The sequence below is a fragment of the Elephas maximus genome, chromosome 5 (assembly GCF_024166365.1).
Source record: "Elephas maximus indicus isolate mEleMax1 chromosome 5, mEleMax1 primary haplotype, whole genome shotgun sequence".
NCBI lineage: Eukaryota > Metazoa > Chordata > Mammalia > Proboscidea > Elephantidae > Elephas > Elephas maximus.
In genome coordinates this window covers 94506118-94533867 of record NC_064823.1, presented here as the reverse complement: position 1 = coordinate 94533867, position 27750 = coordinate 94506118, and the positions used below count along the sequence as shown (strand labels likewise).

The following is a 27750-nucleotide window of genomic DNA, read 5'->3' as shown; positions in this document are numbered from 1 at the left end:
TTAGATAAAATATTTTACTAAAGGCTTTTTTCTTATCATAAAAATCAATTTCTGAAATATATAATCCTAGTTATGTTAAAGATGCCAAATTTATTAACATATACATTATGTCCACAAACCCTAAGAGAATCGGAAGATTACAAATGTATTGATCCATACATATATATTATTATTATGTACATTATTATGTATAACATCTATTGCTGCTTGATGTTACCCTGTGCATAATCACACAGGTATTCGCATGTCAAGAAGTAAACTAATAATATCGTAAGCTAATAAAGATTTCTTAATTTCTATGCGATACTGCTTGAAATAATTGCATTTATTTTCTGATGGTACCAAATGTTTTAGTATTGGGGACGAAAGCGTATTAAGGGTTAGGTTTTCAATTATGCCTATGACACAGTTACCAATATTTTTCATTTTACTTATTAATAGGGAAAAAAGTGACAGAACACTTCAAATGCAGACTGATGCACAATTTACGTTGAATTCAATTATTTATGAGATATTCAATCCATTAGATTATTTGGGAAAGCCACAGAGCAGAGGTCTTTATCCTCAAAGTACTTACTGAAGGGCAGGAGAGATATGATGGTTACAATTTATTGTAATTTGAGGTTGAAAGTGTTAAATTCAATGAAAATTACTGATGTATTGTTCTGAGACATAGGGGAAGGAGAGAGTGCCTTACTCTGAGAGTTAGGGAAAGCTTTATGTTGGAAAGAATGTATAATGTGGATTTTGACAAATGGAAAAGATCTACACATTGGGAGATGGTAGAAAGGATGTCCTAAGCAAATGGAGGGTGTGAGCGAATGTACAGAATGAGATCCTCTTTCCTCATTTTCAATTCATGTGTCTTGTATGGGAATGACCCGATCGTCAGGTTCCTGTGTGAGCTCCAACCACAGACTTGACCAGTCAGTGCACTGCATTTCCTCGGCCATAGTCATTAGACCTGGATTCAGAGGGAAACCTAACTGGGCCAAGGCAGTGCTTTCTTGGACATTTGCTGGAAATATCAGAAAAGACTCAGGCAAGGGCTGAAGAATCCAGTAGCAACTTCTCCATCCTCTTCTTAGTTAAGTTCTCAATAGGATTCAATCGAGTGGCCATTCTCCTACCTGTGATCACACAAATGACTGGTCTCCTGCCACCTCACAGCTGACTCCTTCTTATTCTCCTTTGGCTGAATCTTTCTCCTCCAACCTACCTCTCAAGATCAGAGTTCCCAAAGCTCTAGCCAAATAACCTCGTTTTGATCAGTGGCTTTAAGGCTTTAACTACCCTATTTGTGCCAGATTATTCTTGAGTAAGGCACCTCAAATTGTAAAGTGGAAATCATTTAGACGTCAGTACCTATAATTAGGATTTTTTTTTTTCCACTCTCTGGAATTTTTCAGCTATACCAAAAAAAAAAAAAAAAAACCTGTTGCTGTCGAGTCGATTCTGATTCACAGTGACATTACATCACAGCTATAAATTCTCCTTTAGATACCCACAAACTGCCCAAGGCCATTGAGTCGATTCCGGCTCATAACGACCCTATAGGACAGAGTAGAACTGCCCCATAGAGTATCCAAGGAGCGCCCGGAGGATTTGAACTGCCGACCTCTTGGTTAGCAGCCGTCCAGGGTTTCCCTCTTTGAGATAAGGCACTTGGAATTCAGCTTCTGTCATTTGCAACCAAAGAAGTCCAGAAGAAAAACATGTAGGGTAAGTTTGGAAAGGTAGTTTAATGAATATTTTAAAGAATCTTAAACACCTGGTTTGACTCCTTCAGTTTTATAGTCATCAGACATTTACTGAGAACCTGTAGTGTAATATGTATGTTCAAGATGCACACATATCTATAAGGGGAGACAGATACATAAAGTGATGAACTAAAACTATCTTAATGGGAAAAGAAGGTTCGAGGGAATACATACAGTAAATAAATCAGATTTCACATAATTGGGAAGTATCATGGAGTTGCTGACATCGATGCAAGTAATTCTAACATAAATACCATTTACCAGGTATAATTTTCCAGTGAAAAGTGGAGGGAGAATCCACAAAATCCACTGCATTTGCTATTTACTTTAGCATCATATACAAGTGACACTGATTTCTAAGAGGTATTTTGTTCATATCACTGACCAGTTTGGAATATCTAAAAAATGCCAACAGCATAATTTTTAGCAGTAGATAATCAGTGGGCTTGTACATAAGAATTCATCATTTCATCAAAATCACACAGTTGAAGGATCATGCATTGAATGTACTTCAAATAAAGATAGTGTTAAAGTTAATACTTCCAATCAGTTCATGGAAAAGTTGTATAGTGAAGAGCAAGACTCCTAAATTCAGAGCTAATTTCAAGTCACAGGCCCTCAATAGCTACTGGTACACCAGGAAAAATTACATAACTTTTTCTTTTTTTAATTCAAATTTAACATTGTATGTCCTAGATACTATTTCAGAGGGAAAAAGCACAAATAAACATCCTTTCATTCCTGGAGTTCAAACAAACAGAAGAAATATGTTTGTGTTATATGAATGGCAATAAGAGTTATGAAGGAAAGAAAGAATATGGGTGATCTGGTGTGCAGAGGAAGAAGCTGAAAGTTATCATTTTAGTAAGCCCAATTGAAAGGATGAGATTTGAGAAAAAATTGCAAGAAATAAGCATGCAACCATGAGGTTCTCTGGAGCAAGGGAGTATCAAGCAGCAGAGTCAATGCAAAAGCCTTAAGGCTGGCCATTCTTACAATGTTCAAGAACCAGTGTGATACAACTATTGGTCTCTTCCCATCTGGAGCAAAGGAGAGTAAAGAAAACCAAGGAATCCAGGAAACAATTAGTCCAAAGGACTGATGGTCCACATGAAGCATAGCCTCCACTAGCGTGAGACCAGAAGAACTAGATAGTGCCCAACTATCACTACTGACAGCTCTGACCAGGAACACAATACAAGCTTCCAGTTAAAGTGGGAGAAAATGTAGAGCAAATTTTTAATTCATTAAAAAGACTAGACTTACTAGTCTGATAGAGACCAGAAGAACCACAACAAGATTACAGCCGTATATCATGCTTGTAACATGGAATTGAAGCCAATTCCAGAGATTACCTCACAGCCAAATAATAGACAGCCCTATGAAATAAACAGTAACACCCATAAGCAATGTGCTTCTTAGAACGGTCAAGTATAGGAGGCCACACCTCACACCTGAGTAGGGCTGACCAGGCCAAGATGTAATACCTGGTGGCCCATGTTGACTAAGTCTCAGAAGACATGATGTAATTTTTTATGATCATGTGGGAAGGCTGATAAAAGCCCTGAGCCCTAAGGCTCAGAGGAGCTTCCTATTTGGTGACCATGCAAAGGCAAGGGTAGTACATCCCTCTTTGGGACATGGTAGTTCCATGCTGTGACCCCCTCCGAGGCCTTACCTTATGTGTCTCTTTGTTTATAGTCTTTTTGGTTGTAATAAAGTTGTAGCCATAAGTATTGTAGCCAAAGAGTATACTCTTTATGAAATTCTGTGAATCTTTCCAGTGAATTAACAAACCTAAAAGAGCAGTGAGAACCAGCAGGGGCAGGTTATCTGCCTATTTGGCAGTCTGAAATAAGGTGTCCTCCTAACATATGACCTCTGAACTACCTCTGGGTGGCTTAAAAAATGCCATGATGTCAATTCTGACTCAAAGTGACCCCATGTGTTACAGAATAGAACTGCTCCATAGGGTTTTCTTGTCTGTGGTCTTTATGGAAGCAGTTTGCAGGCCCTCCTTCAGCGAGCCTCTGGGTGGGTTCAAATCACCAACCTTTAGCTTAGCAGCTGATCATAAACCACTTGCACCACCCAGAGGTCTTTCTGAGTGGCTAGGGTCCAAGAAAAAGAGCCCAGGTGGTACAATCATTAAGCATTTGGCTACTAACTGAAAGGTAGGCCAATCCACAGGAGAAAAGACATGGCAATCTACTCCTGTAAAGATCAGAGCCTAGGAAGTCCTATGGGGCAATTCTACTATGTCCTATAGGGTCACCATAAGTCAGAATTGACTTGATGGCACACAACAGCAAAACGCCTGAGAAATGCTGCATGAGCAGCTGGTCTGAACGATGGTGTCTGTCTAACTTGTGAGCTCTGACCTGATTTTGGGTGGGTTGGCTTGGGAACAGTGAGCCACATGAGCAGCTGCTGGCAAGGATGGAGAAGTGGGAAAGTGAGAACTGGATCCATCCTTAAATTTTAGGGATTGGATTCATGCTGATCCTTACCACTCAGTTAGCAACAAAGGTGGAATTTGCCCACTTTGCCCCTTGCTAAGTGCAAACAGGAAAAATACAATTTTAATCCCAGTGCCGTCGAGTGGATTCTGACTCATAGCGACCCTATAGGGCAGACTACAATTTTATCAGCTGTTAATTGGGAATAGCACTAAGCACTAGTACTTGCATATAGTGTTGTTGTAAATATTAAGTGAGGTATAACATGTAAAACACTTAGTAGTCTTAATAGCATGTCTATGTAGTGCATGTTAGGTATTATTACATTTATTATCAATATTATTCTTATGATACTCATGCAAAAAGGCTTGTCTTCATATCTTTTTTTTTTTAATACTTGATATCCCTTTAAAAGTATTCCCTGAGAAGCCACGATGTTTTTATTCAGATATAAGCAGAACTCTGAAAGCTGTTTAAATTAAGTATTTCCATTCAAAAGGCTTACATAATTATTTTATTTAGCTCCAAATAAAAGTGAAGGAAAGCTTATAAGTTCAGGGGATTCTACCCTCAAGCCATTTCTTTTGTTTACATAAGAACAGTGCCTTGCCCATAGTAAAAACTCAAATAATTTTTGAATTAAAGAATAGATCCATCCTTTAGGCTCAAATTAAAAAAAAGTTATTGATGCTACTATGAATGGAGGATTCCAATTTTATTGTAAAACTCTTCTCTTTATCCCTAACTGTTGTACTTTTGCTTTACAAAATTCTATCTACTTATTAGGCTGCTAAACAAAGGTGGAAATATTTTGGGAAAAGGACAACGTCATTTTCGCTCATATTCCCAGCACCTGTTTTGTTTGATATGTTCAATAAATGTTTGTAGACTGAATGATTGGGAAGAATATACCACTTACAATCTGTTATACTTTAAGAAATCTGTAAATAATTACAAAAGGCTAAATTTTAATATTATTTTCAAGTTATAAAGAAAACCCTAAAGCAATGTTTTATATAAACCCATTCTTTTAAGACTCCATAGTCTTAACAATTGCCCATTAATTCTCCAAGTTTCTGGAATGACCACAAGTATCATAATTTTGACAGGTTCATGAGCCTCCATGTCTAGTATCCACTGACTTCTGAAGAATTTTCACCTCAGGTTACCATGAGACATTTCAAATGAATTGAGTTTCAAGTGTATAATGAAACGCAGAGGAAAATAGGTTTTAACAGGTTTTGGTCCAGCCACAAGATTTGAACATTACCAGGACACACGAGGGGAGATCCATTGCCCAGAAAGTGGTTAATCCTTTTTAACAGTAATTAAACCACTTCTCAGAATAAATTTATCACCTCAGGAACACCACAGCATGAAAGTAACATTATAAATAGCCTTAAAATCCTATCTAAGGGCAAGCAGCGTGAGGTAATCATTCTGTCTCTCCAGGAGCTGTAGGTTTTTTCTTTTTGTTCCATTTCAAAGTTGGCAAAGAGTGCTCACTTTTTTGTGTGTTTATATGCAAGAGTATGTGCATGCATGTTGGGAAATACATGTGTAACGTGTAGGGTGTCTTTTACCTCTGAGCATATGCGTGCACTTAAAATAAAATGCAAAGCTGTGAAATTTTCTTAAAATTTAATTATATTCATAAATACACTATCAATGACGGGTCTGAAACAGAGTATAAAAATTACTCTTTAACCCTATGAAGTCTATATTTAGAAAGACTCAAAAAAAATATAGTTCCTGTACACTGAAAGATGAGTTTTCCTTTGTTTTCTCTAGGCAACTAAGTTCTGTTAATTTGAGCTTTATAACAGACTAAAATGCATTCAGTAAACAATTTTCAGAATTCAGAATTTAAATGTTTGAAAAGGGGAGCACAGGGGAAAAAAGTCAATTTAATAATATCGATGATCATCTTTAAAAGGGACAAAAAGAGCAGAAAGGATACAGTAAATAACATTCTTAAAGATATAATTGGAAGAAGGTGGAGATGACAATCCCTAGTGAAAGACTGGTTGATTCAAAAATTTATGTTTATAAAATAGTACATATATAAGAAAAAAAACAAATTAGTATATAATATGAAAGTTTTCAACATTGTTACCAATAAAAGAGAAAGATTAAAAACAATTACAATATGTCATGCATATCAGGAGGTTTTATGTATACCTGTCCTATGATAATTTTTATCCTACGATAATTAGTCAGTAATTGCTGAGGACATGTCAATTGTTTTCTAGGTTCACTGAAAGATAATTAAAGACTAACAGAAAAGAAAGTAGTAAAAACAGAATCTGAACCCTGCTGAAAATGTCCTATGGGGATACTTAGCACTTTTAAAAGGGAGATCACAAAATTTTGAATTAGTAAATTTCTAAGATGGTATATGATCCTTTGCTATTTCTAATAGGACTTTTACATTCAAGACTAATACTTACCTATATGTATTATTTTAAATTGTGTAGGTAGGAAGATTCAAAAAAAATTCTGCATTATCAGTTCAAACTATATTAAAAGGTTTATAAATTCTCAATATGTGATATATTTTTCATCCTCCAGTATATTTTAGAACAAAAAGCATTGATCTTTTATTTGAAAAAAATTAGTCTCATAGTACTCGATGTGTTAAAATCTATTATCACATTTTCTAGGTTCTTAATAAAAATATAAATTGTGAATATTACAAACACTCAATATTTTTGCAATATATCAAAATGATATTAATCTTTCTATATTACGACTTGCCTTAGTTATCTAGTGCTGCTATACCGGAAATAACACAAGTGGATGGTTTTAACAAAAAGAAATTTATTCTCTCACAGTTTAGCAGGCCAGAGGTTCAAATTCAAGACGTCAACTCTAGAGAAAGGCTTTTTCTGTCAGCTCTGGGAGAAGAACCTTGTCATCTTTCAACACCTGTGGGCCTGGTGTTCCTTGGAGATCTACATGTATCTTGGCATCAACTGTCCCTGGGTCTAGGAGGTTCTCAGTGCAGGGACCCTGGGTTCAAGGGATGCGCCCCACTCCTGGCTTTTCTTTCTAGTTAGTGCTCAGGGGGCCTCTCTCTTTGCTGGCTTCTCTTTCCTTTTATCTCTTGTAAGATACAAGGTGATGCAGGCTACACCCTTTGAAACTCCCCTTACATCAGATTAGGGTTTTGACCTGAGTAACGGTGTTGCATCCAACTCTAATCCTGCCTCATCAACATAACAAAAATAACCTAATCCTGCCTCAGTAATCACAGGCAGAGATTAGGATTTACAACATATAAAACAATTGCATCAGATCACAAAATGGAGGACAACCACACAATACTGAGAATCATGGCCTAGTCAAGCTGACAGATATTTTGGGGGGGTCAGAATTTAATTCATGACATTCCATCATTCTGCCCCCCAAGATTCATGCCTTTGCCACATGTAAAATACTTTCACCACATCATATCATCCCCAAAACTGAAAATCAACTCCAAGTCCAAATTCCATCCTGGGTAAAATTTCCTCTTCATCTATGAACCTATGAAATCTAGAATACAAGTTTTCTGTTTCCATAGTGCAATGGTGGAACAGGCTCAAGGTAGACATTTTCATTACAAATGGATGAAACTGGAGAGAAAGAAGGAATAACTGTCACCAAGAAAAAATAAATAAAGCATAATAATTTACATTAGCTCTCAAGGCATGAAAATAATCATGTTCTCTGAGGCCATCTGTGTGGTGACCCTACCCTCCAGACTCTGGGTGTTGGGCATGCTCTCTGAATTCTGGGTGGAGAACACTTGGCCCTGGGCTTCAGCTCCCCCTTCCAGGCCTATTGGGATACAACTCTACTCCCTCAACTTTGGATGGCCCCATTCTCCTAGCCCGATTGAGGGGAAGCCCCATCTCTTGGTCTCTGCAAGACCCATTCTTCTACCTCATAGGCATGGAAGCCTTGTCTCTCAGCTTTGGGCAGTGGATCTGGCCCCATGCTCCTGGAACTCATGAATGGCAGCCCCACACTCCAGAGCTAAGGTGGTGAAAATCTGATTCTTTGAAACCTAGAAGGCTGTGGTCCCATCCTTTGAAACCCCAGAAGCCATGTCCCCATCCTTTGAGACCCCAGAGGTTTTGGCCTTACTCTTTGAGATTGAGGCAGCTTGCTTTCCATGCTTCTTGTCTCTTCTGCTTCTGCTTCTTGGTTTCTTGGCTTCTCGGCTCCTTGACCCCTTGGAATTCTTGGGCTGGCCTGGCCTTTGCCCTGCTCAGACAAGTATTACAAAGCTCTTTAGCTGTACTGATAAGTGCCTGAAGGCACCCCACTCTGCCAGGAATCCTCCTGCCTGAAGGCACTCAGTTTTCTCTTGCTTTGTGGTCAGCTCCTGAACGGTCTCATGCTGGTCTCCTGGTTCTGCAGCAGCCATTTCTCTGCTGATGCTTCTCATAGTCTGTGACTTCTCTGGTTTTATAGCTCTCTTCACTTCCTTCTGAGCCCTCACCAGAACTGTCTTTGAGGTCCATAATTCCACTAACAGTCTCTTCCAGGCTATCTAGGTTTTTACTATTAGAGCCCTTAAAACTCTTCCAGCCTCTTCACATTACCCAATTCCAAAACTACTTCTACCTTTTAGGTATCTGTCAGAGCAGCATCCCACTCCTGTTACCAAATTTAATTTCTATTTTAGCTATCCAGTGCTCGTATAACAGGAATGCCACAAGTGGATGGCTGTCACAAAAATAAATTTATTCTCTCACAGCTTGGGAGGCTAGAAGTTCAAATTCTGGCATCATCTCTAGAGGAAGTCTTTCTCAGCTGTGGGAGAATCTCCTTGTCTCTTTTCAACATCTGTGGGTCCAGCATTCCTTGGAGATCTACATGTGTCTTGGCATGAATCTTCCCCTGGGTCTAGGAGATTCTCAGCACAGGAACCCTGGGTCTGAAGGATGTGCTCTGCTCCTGGGGGGCCTCTCTGTCTGCTGGTTTCTCTCTCCTTTTTTTTTTTATCACTAGTAAGATAAAAAGTGATGCAGGTTGCAACCCAGAGAAACTCCACTTACATTAGAGGAGGGCTGTGACGTGAGTAAGGCTGTTGCATCCCAACATAATCCTGCTAATTAACATAACACATATAACCTAATCCTCTTTAACATAACCTGATCCTGTTAACCACAGGAAGAGATTGGGATTTACAATTCATAGGACAATTACATCAGATCACAAAATGAAGGACAACCATACAATACTGGAAATCATGGCCTAGCCATGTTGGCACATATTTTGGGGGGACATAATTCAATCCATGGCATTTTGAAACTATGTGTAGGTATGGCGATTCCAAAAGACTTCTGCATAATCAGTTTAAATTAAACTAAAAGGATTAGAAATTCTCAATAGTTGATATATTTTTCATTCCCCAGTATATTTTAGAACAAAGAGCATTGATTTTTTTTTTTATTTTAAAAAGATTAATCTCATACTATTCAGTGTATTATCTGTTACCACATTTTCTATTTTTTTAAAATAATAATATAAATTGTGAATATTACAAACACTCAATATTGATATTTTTGCAATATATCAAAATAATATTAATTTTTCTATATCACCTCTGCTGTATCAAACTGTTTTCAGTTAAAATATATATTGTCTAGGAGTAAAGATCTGATTTACAGTATCATGATCAAAGGAATAAAAGAGAGTAAGTTCAAGGTGAGAGGATAGTCTAAATATCATTATATTATGTGTTTATCAATCATTTTGTCACAGAGAGGAGAGGAAAACATTATATATAATCTTCTTAGACCATTCCTGGGACAGGCTATTTTCAAGAACTCAACCATAATTTCCCACTATTGTGTCAAGTTTTACCATCACGTTTCTTCATTTAGTTTACCCTTTACTTGACCATTGTTTATTGTGTTAATTCAGAACACTCTAGGAACTACAAGGTAAGTATTCTTAGTTCACATAAAAATCACTAAGTTCATTCCCTTGAGAGAGGTAGGGAAAGTCTTCCAGGGATCATATCACTTGGCTTTTAAGTAAGTATATATAATACAAACATCCAATGACTTATACATGAAGAGTAAAATACAGTGGTTGAACATCTTTAAACCCTAAATCAAATGCCTTCTGGGATTCAACAACAACAAAAAGAATTAAATTTGCTGCAAGATTGCTGCTAAAATATAGAAATTACAAATTATTTCTTAATGAAATTTAATTTCTAAACTCAAAATACTAAGTTCAGCATTCTAGACTGGGTTATGAAATTAAATTGTATTACAAAACTTTTAATATGAATAAGCAATTCACTATTTAGAAGGTGTTCCTATTTTTCAAAGTAATATACATTTATGAAACAATACATTCACAAAATTATCTTATGGAGCCATGGATGTAGTTATGTGGAAAATTAAGCTTTGTCTCTCGGGTGTTGATGTTCTTCCAGTACGACTGAGAAATTATACCAAAATTTTTCTTGTTTGTACAGGAAAGTCAGCCACATATGGAATTTACTGTGTGTGTGTGTTTGTGTACGTGATTGCTAAAGTTATATTATCCTTCATTTAGCAATTAATGGGTAGATTGAAATTTCTCTCAAACATTCCATCTGATGTTAATGTTACAGATATATATATATATACACAGATATATAGATTGTTTAAAATTCAAATATATGTATATACTTAGGATGGAAATTTCTAGAGAACAGGGGCTCATAAACATATAGGTAAGCTGGAATCCTTATTCAAAAATTATCAATAAATGCACATTAATAATACTTCAGTTAAGTGAACACTGTTATGTCTACAATAAAATACTTCTAATATTTCATGTAAGCTCTTTCCTAAACTCTGAAACTTGAAAATTCATTGCTTCTAGGTTTAGCTCTTCTCTCCATTTTTATTCATTTCTTCTAAATGTGGAGACAATTTCTTATGATCCTCATATCTCCAAACATAATTAATGCATATTGGACTTATTACAAAAGAAAAAGCAAAGTCATATCTAGTTGGAAGTAAACTAATGATATTACAAACCAACTCTGCAAATGCGTCATAGTTATCTACCCTTTTGGGGTACAAAAGACAAATTATCACATAGTATGTTTCTTGGTAGTTACAACTCAATCATCGTAATTCTCTTATTTGGTCAAAATCTGAGCAATTTTTATGACAAGACCAGTGAAATCTGTTTATCTAAACAGGCATCCAGGTAGGCATTCTGCCCAGGTAACTTCAGAGAGTAGAGATCAGTGGGACAGCACATATCCAGAAGGGGGGCTTTGGATTACTTCCCTCTACAAAACATAAACTGGCTTAAAGCTAGAAACTCCATAAATGCATAATTGCTATTCAAATATTAGGTCATGGATTATTACTAACATTTGTAAGGAACCACTGAACACTCTTACATGAACAAGAATTAGCAGAAATGAATTTTCAGACATAAAGAAAAAGGATATTCAAATGGGATAACAATGTTTTATGAAAATAAACTGTTACCACGGTAATTGAAGGGTATAGTTATAAATCTCTTCAGAACACAATATGCAGTATATTGAAAAGTACCTAATTCTGTATATTTATGAGTTGAAGAGGTGCTGAAGAGTCAAAAGTAAATGAGTACAGCAGTAACAAAATCAATACGAATATTGATTTTCTGACATTCTTTCAAACCTTATAGTACATTTTCACATTTTTGTGCAGGTTTAAATATTTCCATGGAGATTTTTATCAAGTTTTCTATAATGGTCTAATACCAAAACCTTTCCAAATGGACATATCTCATTACAGCATATGCCTTCTAACAATGGCCTGCAGGTAAAATGAAAATATATTCAATTACAAAGTTTGTTGTAGGTTGATTATGCTCAGCTGAATGTCAGAAAATGACTTCTACCAAAACTCTTATTGACACTCTACCCCTTCTATTTGTGTTTAAATAGAAAAATGTAGATAAGCAATAAATATATTACTGTATTTATTAATATAAAGTTCACTTTAAATAAGTATATACCATCATTGATGTGCTCAAGTTGAAATCACTCAGAAGCTGAAAATTAAAGCATTAATTAAAAATGGCTGGTTATTTCCCAAAATGTGTGTTTGATAGAATGTCTGCTTTGTGCCCATCAGTGTGTTAGAATAGAATGCTGACTAACTAGGATTATCAGCCCTATTCCTATAAATCTAGCAGAAGCAGGCATAGGGTGTGTGATACAATAACTAAAATTGAGCAGGCAACCATACATTTGAGAAGAAAACAAAATCCAGATTAAAAAAAAAAAAACTGTATTAGAAAAAGAGATATGATCCTATTAATGACAGAATCAACAGTGACAAGTTAATACTACTCTGTGAAGAAAGCATACCTGGAAAGTAGAAATTGTGTGCTTAAAAAATTAGCACTAACATGGAACGGTAAACTTAAGAAACATCCATATATTAAGTCTATCCACTGACATATTGCTTGCTTGCCTTGTTTTGGGATGTGCATTGCCAAATGTTCAGATCAAGGGAAGGAAGAAATCAGCTGCAAAAGATCAGACTCACAGTTTCCTCTCTTACCTTCCACTGAGGAGAAAGCCAATAACCACTGCCAACAAAATGACTCCCACTGTCACAGACACAGCAATTATAGGAATCTGGCTTTCATCGCTGGATGCCGCAACTGCTGATAGGAGACACAAGAACAGAGCTTGTGGTTAAAGTGATCATATGCATTTGAACTAAGAGCTACTTAATACTCGATAATCAGTCCACGGTTTAAGCAATTCTCCCACACTTGGCCAAATTTCCACCTAAGATCTTTTCTCGAAAGCAGACATCTTCAGGAGAAAATATTTACTCTCCAAACAAAATTCCAAAGTTTCACTAAGTCACCGATTACTTCCTTGTCATCATAAAAAATGAATATACTGTTTGCGTAGTATTCATCTAGGGACTTAGCTTTGCAAAGTAAAATGCAATTTCATCCTTTACTTCAAATACCTTAATCTAAATAGGAGAGGATAGGAATAGGAGATTTGACATTTACAGTCCACATGCTGCTGTGCTAGAGAAGAAAATCTAGTTAACTCTGAAAAGATCCCCCTCTGCCCCACAGATATAGGGTGAAGTCTAAAATGTTGCAGCTAAGACCTCATTGACTGACGTTAAATACAAACACTGTGCAGTGGTTAAGAGCTCAGGCTGCTAAACAGAAGGTCAGCAGTTTGAATCCACCAGCTGCTCCTTGGAAACCTTATGGAGCACTTCTACTCTGTCTGATAGGGTCACTGTATTTTCTAAAGAACATTTTATATAATAAAAATATTTAATTTCAAGCAATAACATAATCAGTAAATATACTTTATAAATGGAATCACTGTTAGAAAAATATCCAGGGATAGATTTTTAACTTTGAGAAGTCTGAGATACGACTAAATTCACTTGTATCTTTTTTTTAAAATAGTACTTGGGATTTAGATGAAATATTTTAAATTTTATCAATACACCTACCATAATAAGGGTCAACCAACCCTTATAATAAGGGTACAATTGCACAAAAAATATATAATTACTATGGATGTAATTAGATACATGTACCTAAATAGGCAAGGAACTTTTGTCCTTGAGTTGATAACTAATTCCTCATTAAAATAACAAACCTGTAGAATAAAATACATTTTATGAATGTTCATAAGAATCCCTCAATAACAAATCTAGCATGTTTATTGTTTAATTATATCCCACCCAGTGCCATCGAGTAATGTTGATATTTTTACAGTATCACTAGTTTATGCTCATAATCTCAAATTTTCAGTCATTTGAACTAATCAAAATAACCATATTTTCCATGTTTCTTTCTTTTTTTTTTATAACACCTTACCAGCTCTTGGCCACTTTTAACCTCCATATGCTTTTTTCTTTTCTAGTCACCTCATCCTTGGTTCTTTCTAACCAAAACTGACTGGCTCTCTGACTACTTTCTTGCAATGTTTTGTATTTTCACACACTTGAGGTCAATTCTATTATTATTATCTGCTGGTTCATGGAGCCCACTATTATCAAGAGCTGGTTAGTGAACACGTATTACTTATAGTCTGAGTCTATGCTACTACTCTCCCTCTTTTTCAGTGATAACAGAGGTAATTCAATGGCTACTCGCTCTATTTTTTGTCTTTTTCCTTTTATTCTTTGATGCTGATGCCTGTGGTAAGAAAATTTATTACCGGTTTATAGTATAAATTGGTTAGGCCAGAGGTAATTCACGTAATATTACCAGTAGCCGTCCACAGATTTGCTTTATTAATCTATAAATTCAGGTTACTTATAATGTTTTTTTCTCAGTTTTTTTTTTTTTTTTTTGGTGAGGAGAGTAGAGGGGACACTTCAAAAGAAAACCGTGCAAACTTGGCCCGTATAAGTTCAGAGCTATTTAACATTCTCAGGACCAGTAAATGATACAGCTATTATTTACTTATTTGGGAAGCTACTGTCCCACTGACAGTATGTACTGCCAGCAGGAGGGCTCTATATAACAGTTTGAAATGGAAAAAATAGGTGTGTGCTGCAAATTACTGTTTTTATAGGGTATTGTAAGAGGTGTACTGAATCATTGAATTTTTGGTAGGAAAAACATGAATTTTGAAAATTTTTATTTGGTACTCATATGTACCTTTGGACTCTGAGGGTACAATTTGTGAATGAGGCATAAAACAAAAATCATATTATCCACCAAAAACTCAGACACCCTCCATTATGGAAAACACATTGTATCAACAACAAAAATAAAAGGAAAAATAGTTGTGTCACAAAAAGGTATGATTTTGATTGTGCTCTAATGCCTTTCATTTTCTCTTACTAATTCCCTAACAAACTCTTCCTCATAATGAGTCTTCCCCATTTTCACTATATACTAATCCATTCTAACCTCCCTTAATTTAGAAACGTTAGACTTTAGGTATAAAACAGAGTGATCAAGTCTGAACTTCATGGTTAACTATACCTAAATAACTTTATTTTGCTATGCATAACTTAAATCCTACTGGCGTAGTGGTTAAGTGCTATGGCTACTAACCAAAAGGTTGGCAGTTCGAATCCACCAGGCGCTCCTTGGAAACTCTATGGGGCAGTTCTACTCTGTCCTATAGGGTCTCTATAAGTCGGAATCGACTCGATGGCAACGGGTTTGGTTTTTTTGTTTGGTTAACTCACTGTTAGAGCTCCCTCTTGCCCCCTCTTTCCTTCTTCATAGTTCCCTGTCCAGGAGGGATTTTTGTTTCCCTATAGGGCTGATGGAAACCCTGGTGGCATAGTGGTTAGGAGTTCAGCTGCTGACCAAAAGGTCAGCAGTTCGAATCCACCAGGGGCTCCTTGGAAACCCTGTGGAGCAGTTCTCCTCTGTCCTATAGGGCTGCTACGAGCTGGAATCAACTCTGTGGCAACGGATTTGTATTATAGGGTCACTATGAGTTGGAATCGACTTGATGGCAATGGGTTTGATTTTTGTTTTTATAGGTTACTTATCTGCTACTTAAAATCCTGCACAGACATCTCGTCTTGTTGTTGCTGTTAGCTGCTATACAGTCTATTCTGACTCACGGTGACCCAATGTGTACAGAGTATAACAGCTCCATAGGGTTTGCAAGGCTGTAATCTTTCTGAAGCAGATTGCTAGGCCTCTTCTTTTTTGGGTGGGTTTGAACCACGAACCTTTCGGCTAGTTAGTTAAGAATTTAACCGTTTGTGCCGCCCAGGAGCCCCTTACATCTACCATTACTGGAATTAGTTTGACTTGAGTCTGAATACCAACTCTAACACTTTCTAAACATATGGAACAAGAGAAGTTATTTAACCTCTGACATCACATTTCTTTAATATTCAAATAGGGATAACATCCCTGCATCATTATATCTTTTGAAGATTAAATGAGATAATATAAAGTATTTAGCATAGTACTTCAACCACAGGTAGACTTCAATAAATAGTAGCTATTATTAATACATGTTATCATTATCTCTTGTTTTATTTTCACATCTTGACAGAGTTGTCTGGAACTGGCCACCTCTTCTGAGTGCCAACACTGTTAATTCATCTCTGAAACTTACCTTTTCTCCTTCTGCCCCGAGGTCCAGGAATGATATTATATGTACTAAATACAATGAGGATTTTTCCATTTATCTCACCCTGCACCATGATGAGGGTTTTTACATTGTTGAACATATCTGTCATCCTTGCAACTCTCCTCCTCTTGGTTTCGATTCCGACTCATAGCCACCCTATAGGACAGAGTAGAACTAACGCATAGAGTTTTCAAGGAGCACCTGGTGGATCCAGGCTGCTGACCTTTTGGTCAGCAGCTGTAGCTCTTAATCATTACACACCAGGGTCACGTTGGTTTCTATGGCATGAGGCAATCTATTTTCTCTTTGTCTCTCTTTGAAGCATGCTTTGTCAATTATATCGGCTCCAGATTCTCTTCCCACATTGTATGTGTATTTCCTAATACATGGTAGTTCCTGATCCTCCACAGTTCTCCCTCTTGCTCTTGATATCCCTCCCCCCTCCTTTTTTCCTCGCTCTGCCTGATAGATACATTTTTGTTCATAGCATTAGTTAACAACTATCATCTGAAGGTCCTAAAATTTATAATGCCAATTCTTATTTGTCTTCAAAGCATTAGTGCATTTTTTTATATGAGACTTTTATCCCCCTTATTTGATTTTTTTGTTACACATAAACAAAATCAACCCCTTATATTATCCCATCCTCAAGGACATTAACAAAAGCAAATAGAAAACTTTACTATGAACCCAACTAACAAAACAAACTGGTTCTTCCTCTTTTTAGTTTCTTTTAACTAACAGTGCTTTTGTCTTAATTCCTATTTATACGTTAGTTGTCCAAATCTTTTATTTATTTTTTCTCTATCTATTACTTCTTTTCATTCAGTTATCATTTATTTAATTCAGTCATTAATGTATAACCAAATGGCTGAAATACAGGCTAAATATTCCCGCCCTGCCTCTTATATGCTTATATTAAATATCCAAAAATATCATGTTAGTTAGTCTACTCTGGTCAAGGAGGTAATAGAAATTTCCAAATCCTCAGTCTAGCTTTCAAAAGCCTTTCTAATCTGACTCTAACAAAGCTTTCCATCTTAAGTGATTAACGGTTCAAATGAATGCTAGTTTAGGAACTCTCGCTGTTCAGTTGTGAAGGAAAAGGGCATGATTAATACAAAGTGAGAACAACACAATTTCAGGCTGACTAAAGAATTATTTTTTTAGAAAAATTATAGGTGATTGGTAGTGTCAAATGCTTTATTTTTAGTAGCTGACAAGACAATTTAACAGCGTTCTACAATGTGTACCTATGTATCATGAAATTTTATTTCCTGTATTTACCTTATAGATATGGATACTATTTTGCTTTAAAACAATTGCTAATGATACATCATCATTCTCAAAATATTAAAATTAATAACTTTTATTAAAAAGTTCTAAATAATGTCAAATCACAAATATTAATATTTCTACAATTTAATCTATCTTTCAGTGAAATCAGACTTTTTATGTAAAAGACAATTAAGAAGCTATGAGGAAGAGTTTAAGAAATAATTATTTATTTTTTAAAATTTGCAATATTTTGAAGTTTCTTGATGAGTTTTAATTATCGATTATTTCACATGAACTGATTAATTTGTAAGCTATTTCTAATAGAAAACATTTCATCAGAATTTTCGATATTTCTTTGCTTGCCCTGCCAGAATCAATAATAGCAACAATTATATTTAACTAAACTGCAAATACAGAATTTATAGGATAATGTCAGTCCCTTCATACTTGTTCATTCTTTAGGCAATAGAGAAAAATTAGCCCTAAATATGAACCATCATGCTCATTTTAACATATTTTAAATTTACTAACCTTTAAAGATATGAATCTTTAGCCACTCATGTTTTCTATCATCGCATGTGTTTACTAAGAAATAGTTGATAGATGATTTATTTTCACAAAACTAGTTGAGATGTGTTTTGAGAGCACTTATAAGGATATTTTTAAGCATTAGAAGATGTTGTCATTAAAAGGATATTAGTTATAAAAACAATATTCTTTAATAAAGAATAATATTTCCTTTCCCGTCATTATAACTATACTTCATCTCTGGAAAAACAAGGTGACTTCTTAAACATATGCTACCTTAAATTTTCCCATCCAAAAATTCACATTTAATAGTCTTTCCAAAATATTTTTGGATTCCTGTTATCACTACTATTTGCACTTGGTTTTAGGACTATATTTTGGACATAAAAATCAGATAAGATAATGTAAATAAAAAAGGAAAGCTTTTTATGGAAATTTCACCTCCTATACCTTATAACTCAGAGCCCTGGTTGCACAGTGGATAAGCATTTGGCTGCTAAACCAAAGGTCAGCAGTTTGAATCCCCCAGCTATTCCTTGGAAACCCTATGGGGCAATTCCAGTCTGTCCTATAGGGTTGCTATGAGTTGGAATCATCTTGACAGCAATGGGTTTTACCTTATAAAAAAAAATGATAAGTTTTATATGAATTAATGTATAATATTTTTTGAAAAGCCAATAACATAATGTTTGAATGTGATATTTTTGTGTATCATTATGAATTGGGCATCCAATTAGAAAATTGTTTTTAAAAAGTATATATGTAGTAATGATTTTAAAATAATTTTTCTCCTTACATACCTGAATTAAAAGACAAACTTTCATAGCAAGAGTGACTCACTGAAGCACTTATTCTCAACTGGTCAACCACCAGATGAAAATCGCCTGTAAACTTAATAGGCAAAAGTGCAAATACACTTAAGATGCAATAATTCTTACATTCCAGTATTGGGGGGACCTTTTTGGGAAAAATATATGTACTTTTATATAAAATAATAATTGCCCAGTAAAATAACTCAAGTGATTTCACAAAAGACTACACAAATAACTGTCAAATAAATGGCATATATACCATAAATACTACAGGGGCTCTGAAGAGAAATGTTATTTTAATTATCAATGTGTATCTTTTTGCTCCATAGATTATGTTGTCTTTGTTAGTTGACATCAAGTAGGCCATGACTCATGGTGACCAAATGATGTATAATGAGATCGCATGGTTTTGATCCATAAGGTTTTCATTTGCTGAGTTTTTGGTGGCAGATTATCAGGCCTTTCTTCCTAGTTTTAGCCTGGAAAAACCAAAACAAAATCCTTTGCTGTCCAGTAGATTCTGACTCATGGCAACCTCATACACAACAGAATAGAACTGCTCTGTACAGCTTTCTTGGCCATTTTTTACGCATATAACACATGCCTACTGTTTGTTTGCTAACCGCGCCCTACCCTTGAGAGGTATTTTCCTATGAACACCAGTTTCTTGCTAAACTCTATACGAAAGAGAACTCTTATGGTATTTTCATAGACTAAGCCTAGTGGAATAATTCAGTAAAGCAAGTAAAAAGTAAATGGTAATTATTCAATAAATTATGGCAGAGATAGAAAGAAAGTGTTCAAAACAAGGTTTAAACATTTCTTAAGGATCTCCTGATGTTTCATCTCCCAGTAAACTAAATGTGCTGAGGAAGCAGAGATAGATGTGTTAACCCGCCAACCCACCATTACAGCATGAAAGATACTTCCTACCTGAAGCGGTCATGCCTGGGAGAGACAGAATGAGAATGAAACTGACAGAGTGCCCTGCGAAAGTATTGATCCACTGACTCTTTTCTGGTAACCATTATGGAGACATGCGTTGACAGTAATTAAAATGACTTACACACTGGGATGGTTTCAAACTCAAATCTTCGGCTGAAGGTACCATAGCCTGCTGCTGTGCGTGCTCGAATTTGGAAGACATATACTGAAGCTGGTTTCAGGCCCTCTGCAGTAATAGTTGTCTCTTTAGATTTGATAATTGTGTAGCTAGTTTCTTGGTCCTTGGAATGCACATGAAAATTAAAAATAACATAATAAATTAATACATGAATTCCTAATAACAGTAAAATATAAAACGATAGAGCAGAAAATGATCCAGAAATCAATGGATTCTCTATTAGTCCAAATCTGATGTTTAAAACAAAAACAAAAGCCGTACACACTCTATGTGGGTCACTAATACAGAATCTTAAAATGTATTTTTGGTGAGTGTTCTCCATCCATACATCCACCTACCCTTCCTGTCTTTGGCAAAAATTAATTTTCAAAACTTTTAAAATACGGTTTTGCTGGAGATTAATGATTTTACAGAATATATTTCAGTATTTTTATTTTGTGCTTGTTTCCCTTATAAATAATTTTTGGGGCACATCCTACCTGGTGCTGTTCATGGAGAAAGATGACAATGTCTTGCATACAACCAGAGAAAGCTTATGCTTTATGTTTTTAAAACCCAAAAACCAAACCTGTTGCTGTCGAGTCAATTCCGACTCATAGTGACCCTATAAGACAGGGTAGAACTGCCCCATAGAGTTTCCAAAGAGCACCTGGTGGATTCGAACTGCCAATCTTTTGATTAGCAGCTGTAGCACTTACCCACTACACCACCATGGTTTCCCTTTAAGTCTTTAGTGAGGTAGATTTCTGATCATTTTTAGGGCATGGCAGAAGGAACAAGTACTACACTGGAGAACTTTGATTTTATTTCAGTAAGTTTAAAAAGGGGGCATGATACAACAACAACAAAAAAGAAACAAGTAAAATTTTTTTTTTCTTTTTAAAAACTTTTTTTTTTCACATCAGTGTGTTTGGGACTAGGTAAGTAGTACATGGAGATGCAATAGTGAAAAAAAGTCACTGGAAATATAGTTTTGGAAACTGAAACAAATAGGGATTGTTCCTATTTTCACTGCCTTGCACTGAAGTCTAGAGTAGCCATGCATAGCCTCTCATTATCTCTTTGAATTTACCAAACTGAATAAGTCTTAGACCTATAATATTTAAAACACACAAAAGTCCCTGTTTGAACATTTTTCTCCCTTATATTTTTGTATGAATTTTTGGCTAAACTGGGTTTTTTTTTCTCTAAGTCTTTCCATTTTGAATTGGAATTTGTGAGCGGAATTTCTGAGATGTTAAGGGACTAATTAAGGACAGTTAACGGTTAGAGTTTTTTTTTTTTTTTTTTGCTTTCATCAAGACATTGTGTTTACTCAAAAGATCTTGATTAAAAACTGTAAACCTTCATTTTCTATGTATTTCAGGAATTTTTTTCCAAAAATAGAAACAAGGCATGGCTTTTTTTTTTTTTTAAGTAATGGGAAGAACATGTATTTTTTTTTTTTTTCAGAAATGAGAGTAAAATTTAAAACAAGAATATAACACTCACTTATTAAGCTCTAAATTCGAATTGTATTGGAATATGGTTATTATGGAATCTTCACAATGCTATGAAGGTATAAAACAAATTCTAGCTGCATTTCTTCTCCCCCGAAGTTTACAGTTAATGGCAGCATGGCGTGATGTGCCTTTAGCACAGACTCTGAAATCATGCGGAAAATATAGAAAGTTCGTTTTTACTTTTATCCTGTCTCCTTCCCTGTAACATGTGGGTAGAAGAATCTTAATGCATGTGAGAACATTTAGTACTGTACGTTTTAATTGTAATCATCATTATTTTGTGTTTTATTCTCAACTCTAATTTTACATGTCAAAACAGACTTCTTGTTTTTTTTTCTAGATTACCACAAATAAAAAAAAAAAGTTTTTTTTCTAAATTACCACAAATACAACCTAAAATATTCAACCTATAAACATTCTCTTATTTTAAAGCAATTTTATCATTCCTCATTTAATATGCTTGAAAATATAAAATTACCTTAGAGTTAAGTATATCCAAATTTCTCTCTAAAGGGGTAGGGCACAAATTCTAACCTAAACAGGTTTTCCAATTCATTCTAGGCAAATTAATGATCTTTGGCTTTTCAATGCGAAGGTTAAAGTGTCCAATCTTTAAAGTATTTAGGAAATTTCATAAGAGTTTTGCAAAGGATTCAAAGTAGATAACTAAATCTTATAGAACCTTACCTAGAAATATCCATTTCCTAGGTTATATCGTTTTCTTCATTTGCAAATATTGTCCATCTTCTATTATGTGTCTCAAAGTACAGCAACGAAAAAGCAATTTCTGAAGTGTTCCTTTTAAAAGCTATAAAAAGTGCCTATAAAATATTATAGTTACTAACTGTTCTGCGAATGCTCAGATTTATGACTGAATGTGCAAAATTTTCTCAGTAATATTTTATTTTAGGTTGGCTATGATAGCAGCACTTTCACTAAGAAATGAGTCTAATGTTTGGTGATATTATAAGTGAGGTAAAGATAACATAGTGAAAATCTAGTTACAGCTAAAGTATAAGAGTCTGCTATATTTTATGTAACCGTGATTTTACACAAAATCCTAATATTTATAATGTAAACTCAGAAGTTTTTTTTTAATAAAATCATAGTAATAACAGTGATTTAATTCCATTCGTGTCATTAACTAAGTAAGTGTGTAAATGTGGGTACACAACTACTTTTGGAATCTCAAATTTTCTTCTTTAAAATGGGGATGGTATTATTTACCAAAAGAATTGTGAGGATATAAGTATATATATATATATATATATATATATATATATATATATATATATATATAGCACCTAACAATCTCTAAAAGACAGTAGGTTCTCAGGAACTTCAATAAGTCTTGACCCCATAGCATTATGGTAAATTCTTCAACTGAAAAGTAAAAAGCACATAGTTTTTAGAAGTTACATGGCTGCGACTCCTTACTATTGAAGGTAAAATTAATACACTTAAAAAAAAAATTAGAAATGGATACTTTCACCAAAAAGGGGAAAAGTGTTACCAGAAAACTAGAACGCTGCTTCTTGAAATAATATGTTATCTAATAACAACTCCACATAATTATACAACATTCCATCTGTCTTATCCATTAACCTTGTGTATGTCTTGGTGTCTCACTATCTAGAGTCTTACCAAATTGTACATTGTCTCCCTGAGTTAGCTGAATACTATGCTTTCTAAAGGAAGTTAAAAATATATATATTTAAGGTATCGAAGACCATAAATAAAAAAAATTTGAATTACCTAAAGATGTTTCAAAATTTGTTGTTTTTCACTCCTTTAAATCACTCCCATGTTTTAATTTTCTTCATCTCATAGACCCTATATACACATCTTCAACACACACAAACACCTAGCTGCCAAATCTTTGGTCACGAAGGTGGCTTTTGCTGTCTTCAAGCCCTAGCTTAGCAAAGGAGCGACATTCTCCAGCTGCTTAGCAAACACTCTTCCCATGCAGCAAGGGGAGGGCCTCAGCAGAAGGAGCCAGCTGGCAAACACCCTGCCAAAGGGCAGCTTCCATTTGCCTGTGCCTTTAATTAAGAAATGGCAATGGGCCCATCGGCATGCAGGAGAAGAGAGGCCCAATGACCTCTATTAGAGCAGGGCAATAGCAGGCAGAAATGCCAGCTGGCAAATGTGTGTGCCCTGGGAAGCTCTGCCACCTGTGTTTGGCCAAAAGCCATCCAGTAAAATGGTGGTGTCATTTTGATAGTTTAAAATGAGCCCTGGGAGCCTATCTGGACTCCCATCTCAATACATGGTATAAAAGCTCTTTATCTTTTTATTTTTCTTTACTGAAACTTAAAAAAAAAAAAAAAAGTATGTGCATTTTATGTGTCTGTTCAATAATTCTGCTTTGCAATAATATCCAGGAATTAATAGCTTCACTGTAAAAAAGTGGTTAATAGATTCCCCAAAGTAGTTAATAACGTCCCCAAATAATATACAAAGGTTTTACTGCTCTTATGCATATAAGTGGGCAACGTGCCATCTGTTTATTGAAGATGTGTATAGAAATATTTTTCCCAAATCATTTTTTGTAGTTTGATTTATGCAGGTAATGAAATGTATTAATATAGCATTGTATCCTAAAAATAAGATCAAATATACTGAAATCAATATAATTAAAACCAAAGTCAGACTACAAAGAAAACAACTTTATGACATACAAAGCATTCACTGTAAGGAATATCAATAGAAAAGGACTCCTCCCTCCTACCATTTTTCAGCAAGTCTTTATTCTAAAGGAACAGAAGCTTAACAAGACAAAAAAAATCTATAAATCCTTGCTCTTATTGAATATGATATTTATAAGGAGGCTCATAAATATGCTAGGAAGTAGTACCAAAAATGCCCAGTTTGAAAAAATAAAATAGAGCGATTTCTGTAAAGACAAAAAAATAAAGCCAACTAGTTGATTCAGGGAAAGACAAACACCCAAATAAGTACTTTTTTAACCTTTTAGTCTTCCTCCTGTTGAATATTATTTCATCCCAGATATGCACATCCAAATATATAGCTTTTGGTATTTAGTTCTTTTAAAATGTCATTTTCCATTTAATTTTTTTTTTTCTAAATAAACTTTAATCACAGTCAAAATTTTGGAAAATTAGAATATTTTAAAAGAATTCATTATGTGTTTTATTATATATATTTATATAACTAGACCCCTGGTCACACAGTGGTCAAGAGCTCGGCTGCTAACCAAAAGGTTGGCAGTTCAAATCCACCAGCTGCTCCTTGGAAAACCTAGGGAGCAGTTCTTCTCTGTCCTATAGAGTCGCTATGAGTACAGAGTCGAAGGTTTTTTTTTTTTTTTTTTTTTTTGGGTAGTTACATAACTCTAGATTGTATTAATATACAGTAATGAAGATTAAAAAAACTTTAATAAGGAATGTAGTCTTTAATTTTATGAATTATTATTGGATGTAACATATACTTAAATTGTAGGCCTCTGCAATTTGCAATGCAGCTTTGGACTACTACTCCCAGTTGATCAAGGATCAGGAGGGTAACAGTCACTGTATTCTCTTTGATTAAATCTTCTTTTGACCAATAAGCACTATAAACTATATCCCAACACAGCAGTATTCTCTTACAGCATTATTGATGAATCCTTTATTTGATATATTTTGTGAATATCATATAAGTATCATTATTTATGCTCCCTAATGACCAGATAGTTTCATGTACTGCTATCAACAAGTCATTCCTAAAGAGACTATTTCAAAAGAAAAAACTGACTTTTTTAAAATCTATCTATGAAATTAATGTATGGGCATTGTAGAGATATTCAAAACCTAGAAAGAATATGAACATAGACCACCCCCCTACACACACATACACACACACACACACACACACACAAACAAACTACTGGTTTGTTCACCATTGTGTCTTAAAAAGATAATTTTTGAATTGATGAATAAAATAAGGAATAAAAAAATCCCTGTAATACTAAGAAACATTAACATTTCAATGTATTTACCTACATTGTTTACGTATACATATAGAACCTTGGATTCTTAAGTAATTTTCATTAAGATGACATCAACATTTTTCATGATTTTTTGTATTATTGTAAAGGGAACCGCTTACCTCCCCCCTCCCAGTGTCCTAGCTTGGGCAATTTCTTATGTATCCAGAAGTAAATTTATTCCATTCTTGCCACCTCTTTGCTTTTCCATAAGAGAGGGAGGACTGATATCACTGTGGGCTTGGGAGATGGAATTAAGTATGGCTCAGTCCTTCCCTTCTCTTTTTGGTTCTGCTTGTCTGAAGTATGTCTATATTCTTTTCTACTCCTGCTGCCATAAGACTAGCACTTCTGGGTCAAGGTCTCTGATCCATCTCCTAAAGACAGGTTTGGGTGTCCATCTATCTTTTTATTCTCTATTATATCAGGATGTTCTAAGCAATGTATGTTCTTCAGATACAAGCTATACAAAAATCAAAGTAGAATAGGGGTGAGAGTGGTAAGAAAGCTGAATATTATTATATATCTGAGTCACATAGGCTGTTTCATCTTTACCAATTTCTATTTATTGTACCTTTCTCAATAGCTCACTTGATTGAGGGTTCAAAAAAGAAGATGGATGATGTTTGCCTTTAGACCCCAACAAATATTATGACAAAATATATAAGGATGGACCTTAAAGACAACTCAAAGAAGATGAGGAAACGAAGACAAAATGGGTAATGTGAGGCTCACGGTTCAATTTTATACTCTCAAGATTTAAAAAATAAAGTTTATACTATAGTGTTATATTTTTGTTATAATTTTACAAAAATTATATATTTCATCTGCCTATGCATAAAAAAATTAAACTATTATGCATAGTTACTGTCAAACAAACATCATTTTTCTTGTAACACACTGAAGTAACTCTGGAAAAGTGCACAGATTAAGTGCTTACAACACTTAAAAAATGTCCTATGACTTCATCTTTTAATGCTGTGAAACCTAGTAAAGCCAGTTAGGACTGTATGGCAGTATCCAGGAAACATAAACTATCTGGCAGAAGAACAACATGAATAGAGTACTCCCTGTACACATCTATGTCCATAATCATGATTACAAAATCAATTTTCATTGATTTACACATAAAATTGCAACATACGCCACAAATTGGATACTTGCAGATTCTAATTTTTTTTTAAAGAAGAACAATTTTCACTGTAAGTCTCACCTTTTCAAAATATTTGATTTCGTATTCCAAGATGATTCCATTGGGGCGATCTGGCTCTTGCCAAGACAAAGATATGCTGTTTTTTGCAATCTTCCCCTTTTTCACATTGGTAACTGGAGAGGGAGCTGCAAAATAGTATAGATAAAGAGTAAGGTGATTAACAGGGTCTTGAAATTCTAACCAGATACTTGTTCATACACCTAATCATTTCAGGAACAATTTTTTTATGTATAAAATATAAGCTGCCATGTTTGGAATGTCATATAATAAAAATCCAAAGCAACTGAATTTTTTTAACCTAGTAACAATTTACCTTTCTCCATTCAATAGAAATTTATTGTGAAGTATTTTACAAATACTTATCAGCTAAATAATCCTGAATATTTTCTCATAATAAAACCATTGTAACAGAATCTGCAGACAATGCCACCCCAATCTGACCCTCAACAATGTTGTGGGATGGCAACAACGTCACCATACATGAAGAAAGCAAAAGGTCATGAAAAAAAAGGAAAGACCCAAAACGCATGTCAGAAAATACTCTGAAATTTGCTCTTGAATGTAGAGCTGCTAAAGCAAACAGACGAAATAATGAAGTAGAAGAATTAAACAAAAAATTCCAAAGGGTGGCTTGAGAAAACGAAGTCAAGTTTTATAATGAATTGTGCAAAAACCTGGAGTTAAGAAACCAAAAAGGAAGAATACGCTTGGCATTTCTCAACTCGAAAGGTCTTAAGAAAAAAATCAAGCCTCAAGTTGCAATTCTGAAGGATTCTATGAGCAAAAAATTGAATGATATAGGAAGAATCAGAAGAAGATGGAAGGAATACACAGAATCATTATTAAAAAAAAAAATTGGTTGAGGCTTAACCGTTTCGTGGGTGGCATATGATCAAGTATGGTGGTCCTGAAGGAAGAAATCCAAGGTGCACTGAAGGCATTAGTGAAAATCAAGATTCCAGGAATTAACAATAACTATTG

The 27750-nt window shown here is 34.9% G+C and overlaps 1 protein-coding gene across 9 annotated transcripts in view; it reads right to left on the bottom strand.

Annotated features, from left to right (window-relative positions):
• The window catches only part of EPHA5 (EPH receptor A5), a 407780-nt gene that overhangs the window by 83099 nt on the left and 296931 nt on the right, over positions 1-27750 (bottom strand). For 6 of the 9 annotated variants that reach the window (XM_049886190.1, XM_049886192.1, XM_049886195.1 and 3 more), the window contains 3 exons: positions 26770-26894; positions 20007-20166; positions 12784-12889 (listed from right to left, as the gene is read on the bottom strand). In XM_049886190.1, coding sequence (XP_049742147.1) covers positions 12784-12889; positions 20007-20166; positions 26770-26894 — 391 coding nt within the window. Of the gene's footprint in view, positions 1-12783; positions 12890-20006; positions 20167-22896; positions 22949-26769; positions 26895-27750 lie in introns of those variants that run through there. The other 3 variants (XM_049886191.1, XM_049886196.1, XM_049886198.1) reach the window with 2 other exon arrangements.